Source organism: Leptonychotes weddellii, chromosome 14 (genome assembly GCF_054177405.1).
Source record: "Leptonychotes weddellii isolate Sample4059 chromosome 14, ASM5417740v2, whole genome shotgun sequence".
NCBI classification, from domain to species: domain Eukaryota; kingdom Metazoa; phylum Chordata; class Mammalia; order Carnivora; family Phocidae; genus Leptonychotes; species Leptonychotes weddellii.
In genome coordinates, this window is record NC_138382.1 from 14008970 (window position 1) to 14031371 (window position 22402).

Sequence of the window (22402 nt, forward strand, 5' to 3'; positions counted from 1 at the left end):
TGGTGAAATATGGCTTGCTCTTACCTTCTTCGATTACTTGTGGTTTCTGCTGCATTTAGAAAGTAACTTGCTGGCTCTCAGTCCGATGCCAGCTCCCAGCCCCAGCTGAATCAGTGTCCACTCTCATTTTAGCCAGCCAGTTCAGCATGGATGCCAAGGATGGGGTGAGGAGGGGAGGGGGGCGCTTACAACGGGACAGATATCTCAAGTTCAATCTTACAGTCTTAATCCAAATGTCCAGGTTTAGCCAGACAAACACCCAAAAAAAGAAAAGCGAATGGGCACGTTAAATGGATGTATTGAGCCTCACATGATGTGCCCAGTTTTTATCAGTGCTTCTGAAGTTTCCTCCACTTTGGTCAAACCATTGTTGGTTTCCTGCTTCAGGCTGGAGGGCATCTTGATGGCCTGGAAGCCCCTGTGAACAAGATCACTAGTCTTACCTTCTGCATGTTCCATTTTTCCACATCAAACGTCCTCATTATAAAATTGTGGATTTTCTCATAAAACCACCCTCTGGAAAGAAGCACAGGATTATTATCTCTTCTCCAACAGCGGCTTTTTCTTCTCATAGACCCCTGTAGGTATAAGCTAAAGCTTCCTTCTTATAAGAAATGCTCGTCATAAGAGAGAGATGAATGTGAAAATGCCTTTTTCTAGACCCTCTGTCTACTCCTGCTGCAGGGATTATTTAAACATGAAGAAATTTCATGATGATTTGAAATCGACTACCCCCTCCATCTCCAAGTGCTTCTGGATCACTTCCCCAGCTGTTTAAAAAGTTGTTGAGCCATTAACTGCTGCTGAGGCCGCTCGGAGCTCCCTTTGAAATGGGGGTCCCCCAGCTGCAGTACGTAATATTAATGAGCAATAAGTGACTACCTGCTGCTTCCTCCACCTGCCCTCCTGGCCCTTCTTGCCTCCGGAGTGATGGATGCCCCTGTCAGCATTTCTATTTCCACAGCTGATTGGACGCCTTTAAATCAGCCTCCTCCAAGAGCACACAGGTTAGGGAAGCTCTTTGCCTTCCTTGGTGCTCTTTGCTCATGCGGCCCCAGTGCACTTCACAAAAAGCAATTCTCATCATCCGGCCCATTATACAGATGAGCAGCAGGGACAGGATCCAAATCCCATAAAAGAGGGAAGAAGTGGGTCCTGAACCCGACGTTCCTTGAGCCCCAGTTTGGGCCAGCAAAGAAGCAAGAGTCCATACTCACTTTCCCAAAACCGAACACATAGTTAAGTATTTCCAAATGCACATGAGCAACTATAGAAGGGTTGTCCTCTTATGCATTTAATGAGAAATTAATGCATAAGAGGACAATTCCTCCCCTTCCCTAAAGGAGCAAAAAAATGCTTTCAAGAATTGTAGTATATAGGATCCCACTTTATAAATCCCAGTTTACTAAATGAGCAGGTTACTTTAACTGCTACGAGAAAATGAAAATATGATTTTGCTTTTTTCATTTCAACAAAAGTAAATGGCTGATTTCCACACGCATTAACACATGACCCAATTTCCAGTGCTTGGTTAAAGGGTTAAGTTGGGTTCTTGCCCCCCCCATGACATTGGGTTGAACAATCATGGCCTTGACTGTTCCTTGAAGGAAGCGTTATGTGGGAATGGAAGCAGAGCTCCAAACCCGTATATCGCCGCCATGTGCCAGACACTGCTCTAGACGGTTTGTGTTGACCCAGTTAACCCTCCCAACAACTCTCTGAGGTAGGGACCATCTGATGGATAATGAAGCTGAGAAGTTAAGTGACTTGCCCAAGCTCACACAGCTGTAAATAGCACATACAGGATTCAAACCCAAGCAGTCAGGATTTAAAACCCTGTTATCACCAGGCGAATCCTCTCTATGGTCTATCTGTGTCCCATAGGGAACTCAGGAATTCTATTACTTGTCCCCCACCAAACTAACAGAGCCGAGCAAATGGAACCTCCCCTCTCTGAGGATGATAAATTCTCTGTCTCCTGAAAAGGAGCTAACTTTCCACTCAGCCCCCAGGACTGTTTCAGATACGATACAGAATTTACTTTTCAATTTTGAAAATCAGTTGTAAATTTGTAAGATTTGGACCTCTGTAATAGTTTTTGTTTTGTTTTGTTTTGTTTTTTAATGTCCATTCCACGGACGCAGTCCATCAGCATCCCAAGGGGTGTTTGTCTCAAACGTGGAGGCTGAGCGCCACCTAGACTTACTGACACAGTCCCTAAGGGTAGATCCCAGAAATCTGCATTTTTAGGAAGCGCCCCAGTGATTCCTATGCAGAGTAAAGGTTGACAGTCATTATGGAATCGCATCTGGAAGTTTTCGGAGCTCTGCATATCATCAGTTCAACTGCAGATGATTATAGAAAGCTTTCAAACCCTCTCCGCATTCAGTAGCTATTTCAGGGAGATTGTAATGTGTAAGAAGTGTTCCAAATTGTTGTAGTCTCCGTCTGTGTGAACCAGCTGGTTGAGAGAGCTTGGATAATTTCCCAGGGGACTTCAGTGAAGTGGACCCTGGTATAGTCTTTACCTACGAAAATAGAGAAAAGACACTGTCTTCCACCCTGGACCCAAAGTGACTCTTTCGGAATGCGATTCTGATCATCTCTCTTTTTTGCTGAAAAACCCTTCCAAAGAGCCTTGACGTCAACTTGCATATACTGGCCATGCCCGTCTCTCCCGCTTTTCCGTCAAACATGCTCACTCACCGCTCCGTTCTTCCAATGCTCCAGGTACCACGGCAACATCACCCATGGTTCCAGGGCATAGCATGGACCTCAGCCTCTAGTCAGCATCCACTCTCCCTTCAGAGCTCAGCTTAAGTGGCTCTTTCTCAGGGAAGCCCTGAGAATAGAACGTTCTGTTCTCTACCACTTCTAACCCATTCCTGCATGGCGCCCACCAACTTTCCAGTCTGCTTTTGACTGCGTGATGCCATTATTCACATCTGTCTTCACAAGCAGGTGATCAGCAAGAACCATACTGTCTTGTGCACTTTGGTGTCTAGCAGTGCCTGTTGCAAGTTCAAGTAACATCCTGTTGGAAAGAAAAGTCTTGATTCTCAGTCTAAAATTTAACATCCATTCTATAAACAAAGATTTCACATTTTTCACTTCCACCCCTATCATTAAGCAGCTGTGGGAATGGAAAGCCCGAACCCCAGACTTCTTTATGTGTTCTAGATCCCTTTAATGAATACATCAACAGCTCTGATCCTGATGCTATTTTTGAATTGCTCATAGTGTGGTTATACACTCATTCGTGGTTAAAAGAAAACTTAATGGAAGTGGAAATTTTTTATTTTGAAGAGCCACAAAGTAACTAATTATCTATTTCCTCTTTCACTTCAAAGGCTGAAATGGTTTCTTATTATTGAATAGGGCAGGGAGCACATGACCCTAATTGGTGATTAGATGGGGTTTATTTAATTTTATTTTACCACCACTTTCAAGTGAACCTTTGGTCAGCTGTATGAACTAGCAGGCTTATCTTTTGTGAAAATGTTCTCTACAGGAGGCACATCTTATTCCCACAGTCATTTGATCATAATGACACTTGGTTTTAGGCTAATTTTGACACGAAATGATGAATTCTAAGTGTTCCTAAATTATAAATATGTTAAAAGCCAGAGTTGTTCATCTCCTAAGACCTATGTAGCATTTTGCAAACTGTGGACATTTTAAATTATTATAAAACACTGTCTTCTGGGTATTTGAACTCAAAAAATCACATCCCACATAATACATATATATCAAAATCTAGCAATTACAAGTGGCTGTTCCCCCACGAGTTTTTTTTTTTTTTTAATGCCTCCCTGAGGAAGCAAGTGCCAGTGACCTCCCAGATTCTCTCTTGATTAAATATAGGTCTCATTTTATGCATTACCGCGGAAAAGAATGAGAAAGATTCAGGCAAGCTAGTGAGCAAAGCAGTCCCGAGGATTATGGATCACGCCTCGTACAGTTTAGATTACACCTTCCTCACATGGTTGCCTTCCAAAACCGAAAATCTCACATTCATATCAGAAAACTCTGTGGGAAATGATAGATCATATTAGCTAACAATTGCGATTCATGCCTACACTATTCTTAACACTTTTATATGAATTACCTCCGTCCACACAACAACCCAAGGAAGTAGAAACTGTGAGTAAGCCCATTTTACAAACGAGAAAAGCGAGACAGAGTGTATCACGGCCACCCAGCCCTTTAGCAATTTTGGAACCAGGATTCTGACTCAGTCAGCCTGGCTGCAAAGCACCCACTCCTACCAATCAAACTCGACTACCTCCCATACACACTTTATTTAAGAACAGTGAATCAGGACGCCTGGCCCTGCGTGCTTGCTTTCTCTATTTTACCTTTCGAGGATGGGGGTGGGAGGCGCGATTTGTTTTGTTTTGGCGGAAAGGAGAAGCCAAGAGTGAGCCTTCTTTCTTTCCGAACATCTTTTTCCAAAGCCATTTGCCTTCATCTGAGGAGGAAGGACACTGATTCAGAAGACAGAGCACTAATGAGCTTCCTTCCCCCTCTGTCCCCTCCCCCGTCTCTCCCCACTCTGCAGTTAATAGCCAAGATCCCCACCATCACGGCGGTCTGCAACTTGCACGGGGAGAAGCTGCAGGTATTCAAACAATCACATCCAGACATAGTGAATACACTCTTTCCTCCATTATACAAGGAGCTCTTTAATCCTGACTGTGCCACCGTCTGCAAATGAAGGCGACCAGAGGATTGTCTCCTAGTCATGGAATGCATCACCATTAAGACAAAAGCAATGTGTTCATGAAGACTTAAGAAAAAATGTCTACTGCAACATTAGGAATGTCCTGCACTTAATAGAATTATTTTTCACCGCTACAGTTTGAAGAATGTAAATATGCACCTGAGTGGGGCTCTTTTATTTGTTTGTTTTTGAAATGACCATAAATATACAAATAGAGGACACTGGGTGTTATCTTTTTTTTTTTAATTTTATTTTATTCGGGTATGTTTTGGGAGACAACTGTTTATAGAATTTTATTGTAGATATATACGAGAACAGAGCGGTACTTTACATGATTACTTTTCCTGTTAATTGTTCAAATATAATTTAAGAAAATTCCACTTAATAGGCTTACCTATTTCTATGTTTTTAGATAGTTGATGCATGTGTAAATTTGTAGCTGTCTTGGAAAGCACTGTGCATGTATGTAATAAGTATATAATATCTGAGAATATTATATATGACTATTACTTACACCTGCACATGCACTGTGGCTTAAAATACCATACCCACTAGCGAAGGAGGTTCAGTCAGGCTCTCTCATATTATTTCCCTTCTGTGTTATATGTTACCTTTATGTTAGACAATCAGGAGTTTGTTTTCCCAGCCAGACTTTTCAACTATCGTCTACGGCAGGATGGTACCAATTCAGAGATAAGTCTATAAAGGAATAAATATAACGCACAGCCTCTGTATAAGAACTCTAGCTCTATCAGTGACATCAAAGCCTTGTCAGGATGGTAAATATTGAGGGGGGTGGGGGGAGGTATTTGGAAGCCATTTTCCTGTTTTAAGAATTAGGCCACAGATAATATTGTGGAGTCCAGGACTTTTTTTAACCAAACAGTCACTGTTTCCTATCTTTCACCAGGACACGCAAAACACTTCTTTTTTTCCTTTGGATTTCGGGCTGGGAAAGAAACTGATTTTGGTGCTTATTGTATCTTCAGCAGAGAAATGCAGTCTGTAGGTTTGACCACCAGCAATTTTTTTCTAATAAAATTAGAGTCACAGCAGAAATCAGAACCCAGGGTCCGGATGCCATTTCATGTAAACATGTTCTCTCTACCTGTTTTGTTTTGGTTTGGGTTTGGGGGGGAGCTTTTTGGGGTTTTCTTGTGTTGTTGTTGTTGTTTTTTGTTTTTGGCAAAGAAGAAGTAGAAAGAGCACCTACAAAGAAGCAGTTCTTTATGTGCATTCTCTTTGCTAAGTTTGTTAGAAAACGCAGCAATAAAGGGGGAGGCAGGATTTTATATGTCCTTCTAGTGTGGGGCCTCTAATTTCTCTCAACTCCAAAATGCTGTACTGTAAGCACAGAGCAAGAACTCGAGAGATCTGAGTTATTCTGTAGAACTAATACACCCCAAAGCCAAAACTATTTCCTATGCAGTTTGACATTGCATCATCCATCTAGCGTGGGCTTACTTTTTTTTAGCAACTTGTACAAAGTACAGAATGCAAGAGGCGAGATGAGGTTTAGTGAATTCAGACTTCCTAGGACAAGTGTTCCCGCTCCACCTGCTCTGCAAGCCAGCTGAGGACCAGGAAAACAGAAACCCCAAGCAGCCTGTTCGGCCTGAGCTCTGGAGGCCCAATGCCTTGGGTCGGAGCTGACCCCAAACAAGAGTAGTTAAAAAAGGAAGCTAGAGCCGAGCTTTGTGTAAAAGACAATGACATGCACCATCTCCCGTAAGCGTAAGCGTAGCCGTGGACTCACGAGGCCCCGCCCTTTCCTCCTCATCAAACACGCACGCACACCTGCTTCGTAAAGTTTCCATCAGTGGAAACTTTGATTTCCTTTTAATCTCTGATGCTCTCCTAAAGTTACATGGTCTTGAGAGCCATCTCCGCGATGCCACAGAACCCCTCCTTCATGATCAGACCGTAGTGCTAGTCTTTTCTTCTAGAGGACAGAGCCTTTTCACACCTCATGATTGATGAATTCCAAACCCATGGGGAAAAACAAAAAGGCTTTAAAATAATGACTCTCTTTCTCAACTACTGTTATATTCAATTAATTTAACTACATTGAACCAAATTACCTTCGGTGTCTAAGAAGACAGCTGCAGACTGCATATTATGCCACTGCAGGGACTTGGTTGCTTCTGGTGTAAATGTCACTCCTGCTAGCTCTTTGTATAAAGAATTAATTCCAAGAGTCATATTTCCTTCTAATGGAAAGATTACTTTACTGATTGCTAGGAAAACAGGGTAATGGAAGGCGCTCAATTAAACCAAGCCGTTTCCAAATGCAATGTATGTTTTATGATTGGCTTGTGATAGGCAATGCTTAATGTGTCTACTTGGTGTTTCCCTTTGAGCTTTGAACTTATGTCAGACTTTGTTTTCATTGTTCTGTTGGCCTAGTGTTTTCCGTTGTCGGCCTGTAATTCCTGCTCCGTTGCAAAGGGAATCATTTGTTTCCTCCAGTCCACCTTAGAGGATTTAAATTGGCTCAGTTGATGAAGTGGCTGAGAATTTTTTCCTTCCCTGTCCCATGGGTGATGTAGAAAAAGGATTGCTCCCCACATTTGCCTCAGGAGGTCCTGGATTTGAGTTTGTTTGCCATTTCCACTAGTGCAAGCATTTCACTGGGATGGCAGGAACCTTTTGAAGCGAGGGGACAGGAAACAGCTAGCGATTGAATCAGAACAAAACAGTGGAAACCAGTACGTGCTCAGCCCGCCTCAGTAGAGAAGAGAGATGTCCATTTTGCACCCCAGTTGCCAAATCTGTCCCTGAAAAGAGAACCCGGGCATATTTTCAGTGGTAACAAAAGCCTTTAAAAGCTGCCTTTGGAACATCTCCTATGACCCCATCTCAAGGTATTTTGAAATTTGGTAGAGGACAACTTTCTGTACCACATGCCATCTTTGTCCCTTACCAACACCTTCACGCTACAATGCGCACTGGACGAAAGAACCCATGAGCTTCACTTCATGCTTCGTAAATGACAATCACTGCTTGATGCAGATGTTGCACTGTATCCACTCAGGGATGTTTCATTTAAAAAAAAAAAAAAGTACATCAAGGAGGAAGGGGAAAAAAAACAGGAAAATGACAACAAAACGTAAACGGCATAAATTAAATATGCCAACAAGAGAACCTCTCTGACAAGGCTTTCAGAACAATAAGCAGTAACTCTGTGCTGTTAACTGTGTGGACTTGCTGGAAAGTTGCACACGAATAAGGACAACTTGGTCTCATTTTCTAAAATCTGCTAAGAGCCAAATAATCCAGCTTCCCTATTAATGGGAATATGCATCTCCCGAGCAAACCCAAGCTTCCTAGACAAGTCCTGAGCAGGGAAAATACAGAAATCTTAGGGGCGTTAGCAGACTCTGCCAAGGGAGGTACAGTTGTGTGAATTTGAATTCCAGTGTATCTGGGATCTGGAAAAGGAAAGGCAAATTCTGGAAGGAATATAGAAGAAGGGATTCCAAATCTGGCTTGATACGCCACACATATTCCTATTGTCCACAACTTGGGTCGTCTTTGTATCCCTTATTCTGTGGCTTCCCCCTCTTCCCCCCAGAGAATGAAAGCTGAGGGTAGAGATGTACTCTACAAACATACCCTTTCTGGATTTCCCTCATTTGAATACTGTCTTCAGGGTTCTGAAATAAAGGACCACTGTGTAGGTATAAACAGAGATAATAGTGGTCTCTTGGTTAATGTGACTTCTTGGGCAGAATTTGTGACACCTTAAATCACAGTGAACTCTGGACATTGTTAGCAAGAGGTGCCAGGGAGACATCAGGACATTTCCCATCATAGCTGCCTTGTCCAACACCTAACTTCACAGCAGTCAAGCTAAATTGTTTGTAGAAAACCACACACATGACTAGTCAACTCACGCTCACTCTTCACAATCCCATGTGTACCAGGCTTGAATGCAAAAGCGATTCTTCTGTCCCAAGGACAACCTAAAACTTAACGAGTTTTTGAAAACATTGGTCAGATGCAAATGATGTCCGTTTTGTTGCATGTGCTTTGTTTCCATGTATTATAGAAGCAAGGAAAAATTCCACTGCTGTTGGAAATTAGAAATAACTTTTTCCTGACTCTCTTCTCTCTGTAAACGTGTGCTTCCAGTGAAGTTCCTACAGTTGGCAGTAAACTCAGGCAAGGATGCCTGTGCCCTGACAGAGCCACCGTCCGATAGAACAGCAATAACTTGAAAGTATGCATCTGTAGTGAACCTTTGCACAGAGTCCCCTGTATCAAGAAGATGAAAAGTCCACCATCTGCTTTAGATGAAGTGATATTTAATTTTTTGTTTCCAACTGCCAATAAAAGCAGCAGGCTGGTATGGGAAACCAGGTGGGTCATTAGACAGGAGTTGACAACCTATTTTGTGTAAGGGCGCGAGGACAGGTCTCAGGACCCAGAGGCACATGTTCATTTGAAGCAAGGGTTAAAAATTCAAAAGCCTAAAAGGGCCAGGGAGTTGATGCAAATGAGCGAGAGCAGTTCAGCGGCCAGCCGGCAAGGAAATGCCCCATCTGAAAAGGGACATCCGAAGGCCAGCTAAAGCCCAAGTGTTGCTAACGCTTCTGAATCTTATAAAATCTCCCTAGTTGTAAGTGATGTCAGTTGATTCAGAGCTGAGGGCAGACCAAACAAATACATCTCTGAGAAGAGGGTCCATGGTCTGCAACCTCTGGTTTAAAGCAAAATTGAATCTAGGGGCCTGTTTCCTGGAGTAAGTCTGGCCAGACAGGACTCCGAATGAATTAGAGAGGGGGGTGGGGGTGGGCGTGGAGCTCTTGCCCACTGATACTCAACTTCGTTTCCACATCTGATTGTCACTCCCAGAGGATATAGCAAGAGTGTAGGGGGAAAAAAAAGGCATCTAAAAATGCAAGCGATTCAATTTAACAATGGCTTATGAGAGACATTTCTATTTGTCTTGCCCAGACTCCTAGCTTCATAGAGCCAGGTGGCTAGGTTTCTTGCCACTTTCTTCTTGTCAAACGCATGATCTTTACGCTTTTGAGTCTCGATGTGTCTCTTTGGATACGTGGCTTCGATATCTGTGACACGTGTTTACTTTCCCTTAGTTGTATCTGCAGAATGTATTCTGTAGTCATGATCACGCAGTCCTCCATGTTCTGAAGTGCGGGACCTGGGATTCCTATGCAGCTGATGGAGGTTGTCTGTTTGTGCACTTTTTGCCTAAGCTGCTGAAAATCCTCCGAAGTGAATTGGCCATAGTAATCTTTGCCTCCTGCATGACTGTAAGCACGACCTCCAGTGGATCAGAAAAAGCAGTTCAGTGATTGTTCTCATGGCCAAAACTAAAGCACAAGGTGACCGGCATTGAATAGACCCAGTTGAGGGAGGCGCAGAGTGTCCACACCCCAGCTGGGCAGCATGATCCTTCTTTTAAACCCTACTCTTCTGGCGGGGGCTGGTGGAGGGCATCTGCGTGCCTCCATCCTGACCACATGCACACACACGTTAGGTATGTCTGAAAAGCTACAGATCGCACATCCAAGCACAGTACTGTCTGCTTCATTTGAGGAACACACACACACACACACACACAGAGTGCAAACTACACCCACAGAAAACTGAGTATGTATTGTAGAAATGTAGAGGAAAAATAAAAATATTTTTTCAAATGTAATTACTTTTAATATATGCTTGTGGAAGGTCTAATACAATGTATGCTGTCTCTGTAATTTTTGCTGTAAATAACTGGAGACAGTGAATACACTGATTTTTCTATGTCTCTGTTTAAGCTTAAGACTTTGTAACAATTTTTTTAGAGGGGGAAAAACCAACAAAGAGCAAATATGTACTTGCTTCCTTTCTGCGTATTCTGCGTGTTATGTACTTTTCAGAAACTGGTTGTTAACCGTTTAAGCATCTTGACGGGTCATTGGTGTTAAGTGTATGCTTCTTTTTGTAATACAGCTGAGAAAGGGACAGGGCTGTCCATTAAATCTGCTCCAAAGAATTTGTACTGAAGACCGGCCCAAGACCTGCAAACACTATCTGAACTAGACAATGTGAGGAAAGAAAGTTTAAAAAAAAAAAAAAGTTGCCTCAGTAAGTCATCTTTCCTTATAGCAAGTGGCTTTGTCCAGATCCTTTCTGCATGGACTAGCTTAAGGAACAGAAACCCTGCTTTCTGATGAACAAACTATTTTTGTACATGTTGATTTCTTATGAATAACCTGAGGTCAGATCACTCATTTGCTGAAGCCATAACTGACCTTCACCAAATAAATGTTGTGAAGAACCTGGGGGAGGGTTGGGGAGACACCGAGAGGGAGGAAGATCGAAGGTGTCATGAGCTGTAACCACACAGGCAGGAGCAAGTCTGATGAACCTGATGCTTTTCCTGCATCCCAAATATGACTTTAAAAGGCTAGTATTTTATGATGATCGATTTATAATAAAAAAAAAAAAAGATATTTAGATTTAAATGAGACTTTCCAATATTTTTTAAATCCCTGACAATGCTTCCCTGCGTTTAGGATTGAGAGAAACGATTTTCATCTACTTCCCACATTCAGAGATTTGATTTTTATGTTAGCTCCAGCCTACACGTGTAAAGTGAAAAACGACTGCAAGTCCTCCAGCAGTTGGAACCACAGGCTGCCAGGGGGCTCGGCTGCGCCTCCCAAACAGGATGCACCTAGAGGGGCCACCGTGAAGCGCAGTTGATACGTCTTATTAGCATGCACACCACGGTTGGCAATGCACAAACGTTGCACTGCCAAACACATGTAAAATAAAAGTATTCACTCTAAGACGCATAATAATTATACTTTTTTAAAAGAATAATGCCTCCTATAGTCACCATTGATTTTTCTGGAGCTTAATCACATTATTGTCATGTATTATTATTGGCCTATAGAGGCAAAAGGCAAACTACAAATAAACCCCGTGACATCTAGTTTTAAAATCTACAATTTTCTGATCTCTCTCTCCTTGTTTAATATATAAGCCCTAATTTCTGTGTACGTGAGTAAAACTGCAGCCTGAGTCATTTAGGAAGTAAGCATTGAGTTGTTTTTTTTAATTATTATTATAAATATACTAGAATAAAACAGCACTCCCTAACAATTAAAAAAAAGAGTTTTATATTACTTTAGAATGTAATAGGTTTTTGTCCTTATTTTATGTCCTGTAAATTATTAGTTGAATACTGTTAGCATTCCCAGATAATGCACACATGATTTCTGAATGTTTTCTGTAAATGACAATCAATGTTTATGAAGTTCCCTCCTTTAATGCTGAACAAAATTAAAAGAAGAAAAAGAAAAAAGTCTCGCCTAATCATTTTCTTTCCCCTGACAGGGAACAAGGAGGGGATGAAGGAGATAGACAGATTTGCCTTTGAAAACATTATCCCATGGGCTCTTAAGTTGCCCTTTCTCCAGGATCTAATGGATAATTCTTTTCTGGAAATTCTTGTGTCCTCATGGACCTGGCCTGGGTTAGACGTGCTCACTGAGAAAAGACCCACACTTCACCACAGTCTCGTAGCTCACCAAGTTGCAATTAAAATACAAGCAGCAGCTCTCAAAGATGGTAGCTCTCCTTTTCTAGAACTTTCATAAAAGGAGGCCCCAGCCAGCAGAGCCATGAGCAACTCCTCTGCAAACATTTTGTTGGAACAAGTCGCCACAGGCTTGCAAATAGATGTAACAATCCCTACACCTGATAAAAGCTTTCAGATAATAAATAATTGATGACTAAGTCTCTAGGTCTGATTTTTTTTTTTTTAAACAAAGCAGCACCAAGCTACTCCGCCACCAAAATCAATGCCCACTAACATATGAATACTCTGAGTTTTAGGTGAAGATATAGTAGAAAGTAATTGAGGATAATCACAGACTCACAGAGATGCTGAAAAAGGCAATTCTAAGAGAGGCTGTTGATTTTTTGGGTGCTTGGAGGCCCTTGCAGGTTGGGGTCCCTAGAGCTGAAATGCTCCACTAGTAGTTTAAAGCAAGATTTAACAGATTTTGCCCTGGTCCACACAACAAGATGAGCCTTACAAAGCCATAATTATGTCTTTGGAACCAGTGGTGACCCATGCAGTGTGTTTCGAGCAGTGTCTCTATTCCAGACATCCAGATCCCACGTGGCCTTGATCAGAGAACACAGAAACAGAGAACTGCCCCCATCTTTCTGTTAGAGCACCATTGTGTCCCATGGTTTCTAATCAGGTCTTCAAATGACTGGTCAGAGACAGCAAATATATGATCTCAAGCTATTCCAGGCTCCTGTCAATTTCCACCAACAACTGATCACAAAACTCTTGACTGTAAAATTATCTAATTTTTTTCCCCCAGAAACCTAGATCTAGGCAGCATTAAAACACGGAAGGAAACCACTTTTAAACTCTGGTTGGACCATAGAAAATGACAGTTATTAACCTTCGATAGCATTATTAAAAATTACAAATGAAGCCATTTTTGTGCCCAAAGCACTGTTCCATTCCTAGATCCTCTTCCCTATTAAGAGTAAGAACAGGCAACATGTTTCCATAATCACACCAAGCTAGAGTGCATAAGACATTTCAGATACCGAAGGAGTAGCCAGCATTTGGCCCCCATCCCGCATGGCAAACAGCTCCTTGACCCAATTAGAGAAGACGTAGAAGTGAAGCAGACCCCCTAATGCCATCTTGGTGGGGGAACGGGGTGTCTCATATGCCCAAGTCACCATGCTATACAAGCTTTCTCTCACTGTTGTCTGAACTTGAACTTGCTAAGTTTAACTGGTTGAATAAATATTACTATAAGATACTATAAAATTCTTTACAGCTCTGTCTCCCAGATCTTTAAATCTCCCAAGTTCATGAGCAGGGCATAGCATTGTGTAAGCACTCAATAAATGTGTCAACTACATGTATTGAGATCCAGTCTCCTTTTGTAATTTTAGCTTCCCAACTATTTGCTGTCATTTCACTGGTTTTACCCTGGAGTAAATGACCCTCTTGAAGAGGTATCAGATTTAGACATGCTTTTTTACCATAAGCAGTGGAGAGGGGAAATGGCAGCCCCTTGGCAAAAGGCACCGAAAGAACGCTCTTTCCCCTCTCTTCTCCAAAGATTTAGCCAAAAGCAAGGAGAGAAAGAGTCTGAATGACTATTAGTGGTTAAACGTAACTTCCTAGATTTTCACAGAAGACTGAGCCGGGCAGGAAACAAAAATAGAGAAATCAGGGAGCCCAATTTGTAAAATAAATTGGACATAAAAGCCTGGGTTTGGCATATCCCTCTCAAATTCCCCCAGTCTGGTCTGATCAAGTCACAAAGTCTCAATCAAAAGGAAGAGAATCTGGAGAACTAATCACTCCTTGTGCTATTTCACTGTACAAGTAAGAAATTTTAGAGAAGTCACTGCTTTTTAAGAGATGGAAATTATTATAGTTGTACTCATGCACTCCTGATGCAGCAGTCAAAATGGGGAGCCCAATGTCACATGTCACCTTCATCACTGGACATTTTGCATGTGGCCAGAAGATGAGGCAAGCAAGAGAGAACATGTAAGATTACATAATAGGTTTGGACAGAGTAGGCTTATCCACCTTCCACCAATCAGAATTAATCCCATGATGCCACATAACAGCAAAGGTTATGGGAAATGTAGTCTACTTGTGTGCCACAGAGAAAAGACACCAGGTTTTGGAAACACTTAGCAGTCCTGACACAAATGTGAAAAGAATCCAAGAGAGTCTCTAATTTCCTATCAGGTACTGTAACAAACATTTATTCAACAAATATTTACTTCCACTACTATATGCCAGGCACTGTTCACTGGAAATCCAAATCATGAAATATGACAGATAAAGACTCTGCTCTTATGGTCCAAGAAAGGTGGATATACAAGAGGACAAAGACATAATATAAATAACTATAAAAGGGAAATTTTATTACAACCACTACACTAACTACAAAAAAAAAATTACAAGATGCTCCTATACATGATCATTTATTCTCTATTTAACTCTACTGTTTGAACTCATTATCACTCAATATTCACCCATCATTGCTCATTGTTTTTTTAAAAAATAAAAAATAAAAAACAATGTTAATTACTTAATTAATTTCTTAATAGTGAAACAAAATCTTCCTTCGCCTATCTTTTACCCCCGGTTATAGCTGGTTCGGCTCATTGAGACTAGGCAGAGCAAGTGTGTGTCCAAACCTCTTTGTCCTATGAAAGCCTTAAATAAAGTACATCTTTCACTCCTGACTCCTGGTCTTCCTTTTCGCAAACTAAAAATTCTCAGTGATCCCAAACATCTCTGGCAACGTAATCTGCTCATAGAGACAAGTATTGTTCATCTGAAGAATCTCTTCAGAACAACCAGCAACACAGATCAATGACATGAGGGGCAATTACAGATTCTCTCTATATCACCGATAGGAGTCGTCTGTGCATTTATAACATGGCTTTTACAGACGCCTGAGTTTTAAAAATGTAGGTTTTGTTACTCTTCAGGTAGGCAACAGATCAGGAGAGGATTACCCCTGAAAGGAGTTTGCTGCAAACAGTTCCCAAGAGAAGGGGGCACCCATGCCATGCCATGCAAGGCCACGTGGGGAAGCACCAGGTTGGTCAGGAGGCAAAGGAGTGAGGGAGAAACCCAGGAAAGAGCTTTTCTTGTGGTTTCCATGGCAAGGAACTGATGAGGCAAGATAAACAGGTTTAGGGTTGGCTAATTTGGATAACTGGATTTGGATCCTTTCAGCTGGCTCTGGAGTTTAGGAAGTATCTCCTCTCCTTCTCAGTATCTGGCCCTGGGGGATTAGGGTGGGGGGATAGTGAGCAGAGTGTGAGAGCTCAATAAAAGAAGTGGTTGGGGCAGGGACTCTGAATTGGTCACTATGCATTTGAAAGAGCCCACTCAGGGGCATCACTTACTATCCTAGGAACTGGTTGGCCCTGGGAGTGGGCGAGTCTTTAGTCTTTGCAGGGTCAGGCCACAAATGTCAAAGCATCACAATAAAAAGACATGCTTAATACAAATTGATTTGTGCATATTGACCCACAAGGGAAAATACCGGATCCCAAATCTTACACGTGAAGAACAGAACAATTTCTGTCCTTCGTGGAAAGATATTTTTTGAGATAATCCTCTGTGTTTTTCCATTTTCCCTCCTCTGGGTTCAGATTCACACCTTAGGTTCCTTGTCATCCCTTCCTTCAAGGACTTTTACAAGGTAGAAAGCGGAGCCCCAGGCTCCTGAGTCCCTGCCCCAGCAAAGATTATTCTTTATCACATAGAGCCTCAAGGAAGAGAATTTTCATCTTCAAGGTGTAGATCATGAAGAAATATGCAGTGATTATGCTGACTGGAACACACACACACACTTACTCCCAATTTCTAGGCACGACAGAGACCTCCCTGTGAGGGGGGCACTGTGATACTTCATTCAGCTCTTATTAGGCACCTACTATGGCCAGACAGTGTGTCAGTCATCACAATAAGAGTGCTAGGGCTGCTGTGAGCAAGAACCACAAACTGGGTGGTTTGGTGACAGAAATGTATTGTCTCCCAGTTCTGGGGGCTCGAAGTCCAAGATCAATATGTCGGCAGGGTTGGTTCCTCTGAGGGCTGTGAAAAAGAATCTGTTCCGTGCCTCTCACCTAACCTCTCAGGTTTTCTGGAAATCTTTGGTGCTCCTCAGCTTATAGAAACATCATCCCAATCTCTGCCTTCCTCTTCACCTGGCATGTCCCCTGTGTGCGCGTCTGTGTCCAGATTTCTCCCTTTTAGAAGTCATATTGGATTAAGGCCCACCCTGGTGAGCTCATTTTAACTTGATTCCCTCTGTAAAGTCCCTATCTCTAAATAAGATCACATTCTGGGGCACCTGGGTGGCTCAGTCTGTTAAGCATCTGCCTTTGGCTCAGGTCATGATCCCAGGGTCCTGGGATCGAGCCCCATGTCAGGCTCCCTGCTCGGCGGGAAGCCTGCTTCTCCCTCTGCCTGCCGCTCTGCCCACTTGTGTGATCTCTCTGTCAAATAAATAAATAAAATCTTTAAAATAAATAAAAAATAAATAAGATCACATTCTGAGGAACCGGGGGGTTAAGACACCAACCTCTCTCTCTTTTTTTTTTTTAAGGGACACAATTCAGCTAATAAAAATTAGGGAGAGAGTCATGAACAGACAAGTTTCTTCCTCTCAGACAGTGTGCATTCCTCTGATATTCTGTTAAGTTCCCACCCATTCAATGAGAGGATACTCTAAACTGATCTCAAGAAAATAAAGGTTTTTTCCTGAATGTCTGTATGAACCAACAATACACAGGTTACGCAACTTGTTCATAACGCAAAGGAAAGAGGTCACAGCAGCATTAGAAAATAATGGGGCAGAGGGAAGAGATAAGGTTCTTTAAAGAATGCTGTAGGAGGCATTTAAGGGGTAAGTGAAGTAAGTGGGAATTCGGAGATTCAAATATGGCCAGCCAATCCCAAACCTGCCATCATCCTTCCATGCACTTTTCCCAGAGACCAAATGTCCCACCTCTCTATTCAAACATGAACTGAGAATTTATACTTTCTCACAGCCAGCTAAAAATGTTTAACCAAGAGGGTGGAGAATGTAATTAATAATCCCTGTACAGCTCCAAGTGGCAATAGGAGGGATCTGCCAAACAGCAGGGAGGTTTTTACCAGAGCTGTGATCCATGCCGATACTACTTAGTATCATCTAGAATGTGTTCACCACTTCCTCCTTGGTACTCTCCATCCTTATCACACTTTACAAACCTAAAGCCCTGCAGTTTTCTTTCTTTCTTTCTTTTTTTTTTTGCCCTGCAGTTTTCTAACACGTTTGGGTAAAATGCCATTTTACTGACTGAGGGTTGGCGGTTGGTAAGAGGGGGAAGCAGTCAGGAAAGATTTTGCCAAAATAACTCTCATGTCCCTCAGTCTGCAGAAACTTTCCCTCCACAAGCCCCTCATCCACATCCTTGGTCAGGGAATTCTTGTTCATGAAGCCTGGAAACTCCCTATGCACATATTAGACAAGACAGAAACATGACACACATGGAAACTGTTGTTTTGTTTTTGTGCTTAAAGCCATTGAGCTCTAAGATGTTTCTGGTCTTGGAAGAAAAAGCCAGAAAAATATTGGTCATTAAAATAATACCCCCCTGCAAAAAAATCCCTTGGTGTACATCTTAATTCTACATCGTCCAGCTTAAAAAAAAAAAATCTTTATTTTTTTTTATTAAAACTAATTATTCCAGGTTCGTGAGAGGATAGGGGCTTTAAGTTTTCTCTAAGTTCTCCCTTCCAAAACACCATCCCCCCCACCCCCCAGAAATTAAGAATTAAATTCCTAAAAGTAATGTTATAGGAACGTGTGGACACTCATCCCTCGGATGGTTAAATGGCTTCGTGCTATGGGAAATACTGATCTACTTCTTAGAATTTAAATCTCTCATCCAGACAGATTCAAGGCAAGAGTCAAGCTGCTCTTTCTAATTCATGTTTCAGAGAGGACTCCCAGGTGCCATCTAGACAGTTCTGCCTCATGTCCTGCTTTTACCTCACTCACGCCTTCCCCTTCACCCCACGAGAACAAATGCCTGTCCAACTGCCCTCAATGGACTATGTAGTGAAATATTCTTTAAAAATAAACTCTTCAGTGAAAGAGCCCAGATATTTGCTCAAAACGACCAGTAAATTGTTTTTTTCCACACTAGTTTTTCACAGAGATGGTATTAGCTATTTTGCTGCTAGTCCCCAGAGGTCAGGGATGAGAACTGCCAAAAGACAAGGCATTGTGATCAAATGTTAAAAAAAAAAACAATCTGAACGATAAGCAGATGGAAAGAAAGCCGAGCTCAGGCCCCACATCCCGGAGTCACGACTGTTTCCCTCATCCATTCAACGAACATAGAGTGCTTGCTATGTGCTAAGTATTATACCAGACGCCAAGGATAAAAAGATGGTTAACGTGGTCCCTGTCCTCAAGGTTTTCACAGCATAGCAGGGTAGGCAGACGGACAAACAAAAGCAGTGATACATTTCAAAAGAAGTATTTACAGAGAGGATTCTGATAACTGTAAAGGAGGAGTCATTTTCTCTATTGTGAATAGCTGTAGGGGAAAATGGGGAGATCTAGAGAAACAGTGCCATTTGAACTGAGCCTTCAAGGGTGACAAGATGTTTATCAGAAGAAGGAGTATGGGGAAGAAGCCCCAGCAAACTGAAAGCGACAAGTCTAGAACACGAAGCACTGTAGCTACATTCTGACTATCACCCCCAGACGTGTTTTGCTTGGGTTATACTTAATGAGTAAATTCTGTATAAAACTGGAATCTCCAGATGCTTTTATAAAAAAAATAGAAGATCTAGCAACATTGTGCCCATATTCCCAGCTGGAAAAATTGTCGCTTTTAGACAAGACATGTTTTCTCTAGTTTTGCTCTTTAATTTTTTCCTACCCTGCCTGGCCCCTTAGACAAGTGAGTTCATGGCGAGCAATGATGGAAGATCAGTGGAGAAAAGTCAAAAGTAGGCTGGTTACAAAGGCTCTGGGATGCCTACCTGAGAAGCTTATTTTTAGCTCGGTGTTTCTGTGACTACGCCTCACAGAACTGGTCACCCACAAGTTGGATCAAATAGCTGATCTGTTTTTCCTTAAAAATCTTTTTTTTTTTTTTAAATATTGGGACTGGTTGCCTCTTCCATGTTGGTGTATTGGGAAAAAATGTCTGTTACTTATAACCCCAACTACCTGCTCAGGGAGACAGTTTCTGTTAAATAGAAAACCCTTAGTTCTATTGAGGGTTTGGGATTTACAAGTTTTGGAGAATACAGAGTTCCCAAGGCTCTCTAAGACAAAGGAAGGACACAAGGAAAGATGGGGGGAAAGACACCAAGAAAGGAGTCAGTGAGACCTTGAAGCTTGGGCACCGATGGGCCAAAGGATCAATGAGAAACTCTCGGTGGCAGAATGTCCCAAAGGATTTTTAAAGCAGGAATGGTAAATGTATGGTTTCAGGTTATTTGCTGCTCAGTGAACAATGTGGGACACACACACCCCACGCCCCGTTGATGTGGCTCCTGATTTTCAGTAATGTCAACCTCAAAATGCTTATGTGGCCTTGAGGACTTAGATATCCAGAGACTCACAGAAGTCTTCTGAAGATGTTTGGACTTCTTTAATTTGATATTAGACAGAGACATGGAATTGGCATGCTTTAAGCTAGATCTCGGAAAAGAAAAGCTCTGGCCAATATTAAGTTGATAGTAGAACTTAATCACTGATGAAATAATATTTAAAACAAAATTATGTATTAAATTATTTTATGACCAGTCTTAATATTTGATAATAATGTATTATTTTTCTGTAAGGAGCAACACGAGTCCCAGCAGCTCCGATGCCCGAACACATCTGATGAGCATGAAGCAAAGAGAAGACTCTCTGAAGCTCTCCAGTTCTCTGGTTGAGAGACGGTTCATGGAACTCAACGTAGGAGAAGCCAGAGGATATTTTCTCCAAGTCTCCACTTGCCTCATGGGAAGATAGTGCTCTTTTAGGCAAATACCCTTGCCCTGTAGGCAAGGTCACTGACAGCTTGCAGACTGCCCTTTGTTAATGAGCACAACTCTACCTGCACTGGACCCGAATCACAAAGTCTCACCAGCTGGTGAAACAGCTTTGGTCCATAAGTCACCTCCTGGCTCCTGGTCCTTGGTGCCCGATGGATGCAAATCCCCACGCTTCCCATTCCAAATGGTGCCTATAGTAAAGCTTGGGTCTCACAGTAAATCATCAGCTCATAATCCTGCCTTCAACTGCAATGAAATGTGTCCCTTGGATTTCCTAGTCTGGAGACTCTTAAGGAGATAACAAAGGCCTGCCGGGTGGTTGGGGCTCAAGCAAGCATCTGCTCAGCTTTGTGTTTGACCAAAATGACCACAGGGATGCATGTATTCTACAGATGTGTTGTCAGAATCAACAGGAAAATGGAAAAAAACAAACAAACAAAACCCTAATGTCTGACTTTAAAAAGAAGCTTTATGTGGTCATTCATTTCTAAATAAAAATTTTCACAGACCTCCTGTGTCCCTGGGCACAGGATCTCATATGCTTTTTGAAAAGGGCACAGATAATTGAAAAAGGAAATATGTGGTAAAGGTGGCCAAGTTAGGTATCAAACTGAATCAGCACATACGGACTGAGCACCCACTCTAATAATAGTGCCCAACCATGACAGAGTTCTTTACACCTTACAATGGCTCTCACATATATTCTTTACTGGAGCATCACAACAGCCCATTATGGGGAAAACAGGTGTTACAGATGATCATCCATATTTGTAATCAGTACTTGGAAAATTCAGCTATGGAATGCAAAATAATCCTTATATCCTACACAATATCTAGAAAATCCAAAAGACTACTTTTACAAAATCTATTCAAGTTAAAAAGATAATTTCACTAGCTTCATGGATGATAAATATGCAACAACCTAAATTTTAAACTGCTCTATTAGTAAGAAATGAAATGGAAAAAGATCTCATTCACTACAGAAATAAATACTAGAAAGTTCAGTGAACAAATTAACAAAAGTACAGAGCTCATATGAACAAAACTGTAAACTTTCTCAATAAGGCAGAAAAAGAGACTCAACACACTGCATCCCTAGAGGAAGAATGAGAAAAGAAACAACAGCATATTTGTAGAAAACATAATAAAATGACTCAAAAAGAAGTTTATGGTAGTAATAATTTATAAGAGATGTGTTAATTCCCCTTTCTAAAGGTTGAGGCACAAATCAGGTTTTTGTAAAAATTTAAATATATCATGTTTAAGAGACCCTTAAAACAAATTGACACAGGAACATTGCAAATAAACTTAAAAAGATGCCCTAGATAATGCTAACAAAAAGATGATTTAAGAATGTAGAAATAGTAATCAGACAAAAAAGGATTCAAGGACATTATAGTATGGACTATTTAGCATTTTTAAAAATTAAAAATCCACCTAGAAGATTCAATAGTCATCTATTTTTTAATGTACCTATCAATGTAGTTTGGAAATATATACATCAAAATCTATTAGAGTTCCAGCAGAAACTGAAAAAGCTACAGTGAACAAAAATCACACAGATCCCAGATCATAGAAGATCACATTTTTTCAAGAAAATTTAGAGAAGATTTTAATAACACAGTTAACAACTTTGATCTAAGAGATAAATATTTAACTCTGTACCCAATAAAGAATGCACATTATTTTCAAAAACATGGGACATTCATAAAAATAGACTATGTATTGAGTCACAAAGAAACTCTCAATACATTCCAAAAAGAAGAAAGTAACCACCACAATGGAAAAAATTAGAAGTTAAACAATAAAATAGAGACACCACCACCACCAAAAAGAAAAAAGAAAGAAAAAGAAACAAAGAAAGAAAGCACCTAGAAATTTAAAAATAAACTTCTACATAATTCCTGGATAAAGAGGAAATCAAAGCTTAAATTACAAATGATTTAGAAATAAAAGTAATTTAAGCTCTAAATGCCAATATTTATGGGATGCAATATGTGTGTGTGTGTGTGTGTACACACACACACATATATATCAAGCAATAAATACATATGTGATTATATATTTCAAAAAACAAAACTAAGCTTTCAGTC

General features: G+C 41.2%; 1 protein-coding gene across 2 annotated transcripts in view; it reads left to right on the forward strand.

Annotated features, from left to right (window-relative positions):
- RORB (RAR related orphan receptor B) overlaps positions 1-21057 on the forward strand; it is a 176700-nt gene extending 155643 nt beyond the window's left edge. Inside the window, exon 10 of one of the 2 annotated variants that reach the window (XM_081802848.1) lies at positions 20112-21057. In XM_081802848.1, coding sequence (XP_081658974.1) covers positions 20112-20207 — 96 coding nt within the window. In that variant the 3' untranslated portion in view covers positions 20208-21057. Of the gene's footprint in view, positions 1-4561; positions 12068-20111 lie in introns of those variants that run through there. The other variant, XM_006731254.3, reaches the window with a different exon arrangement.
- Positions 21058-22402: the final 1345 nt, after the last annotated feature.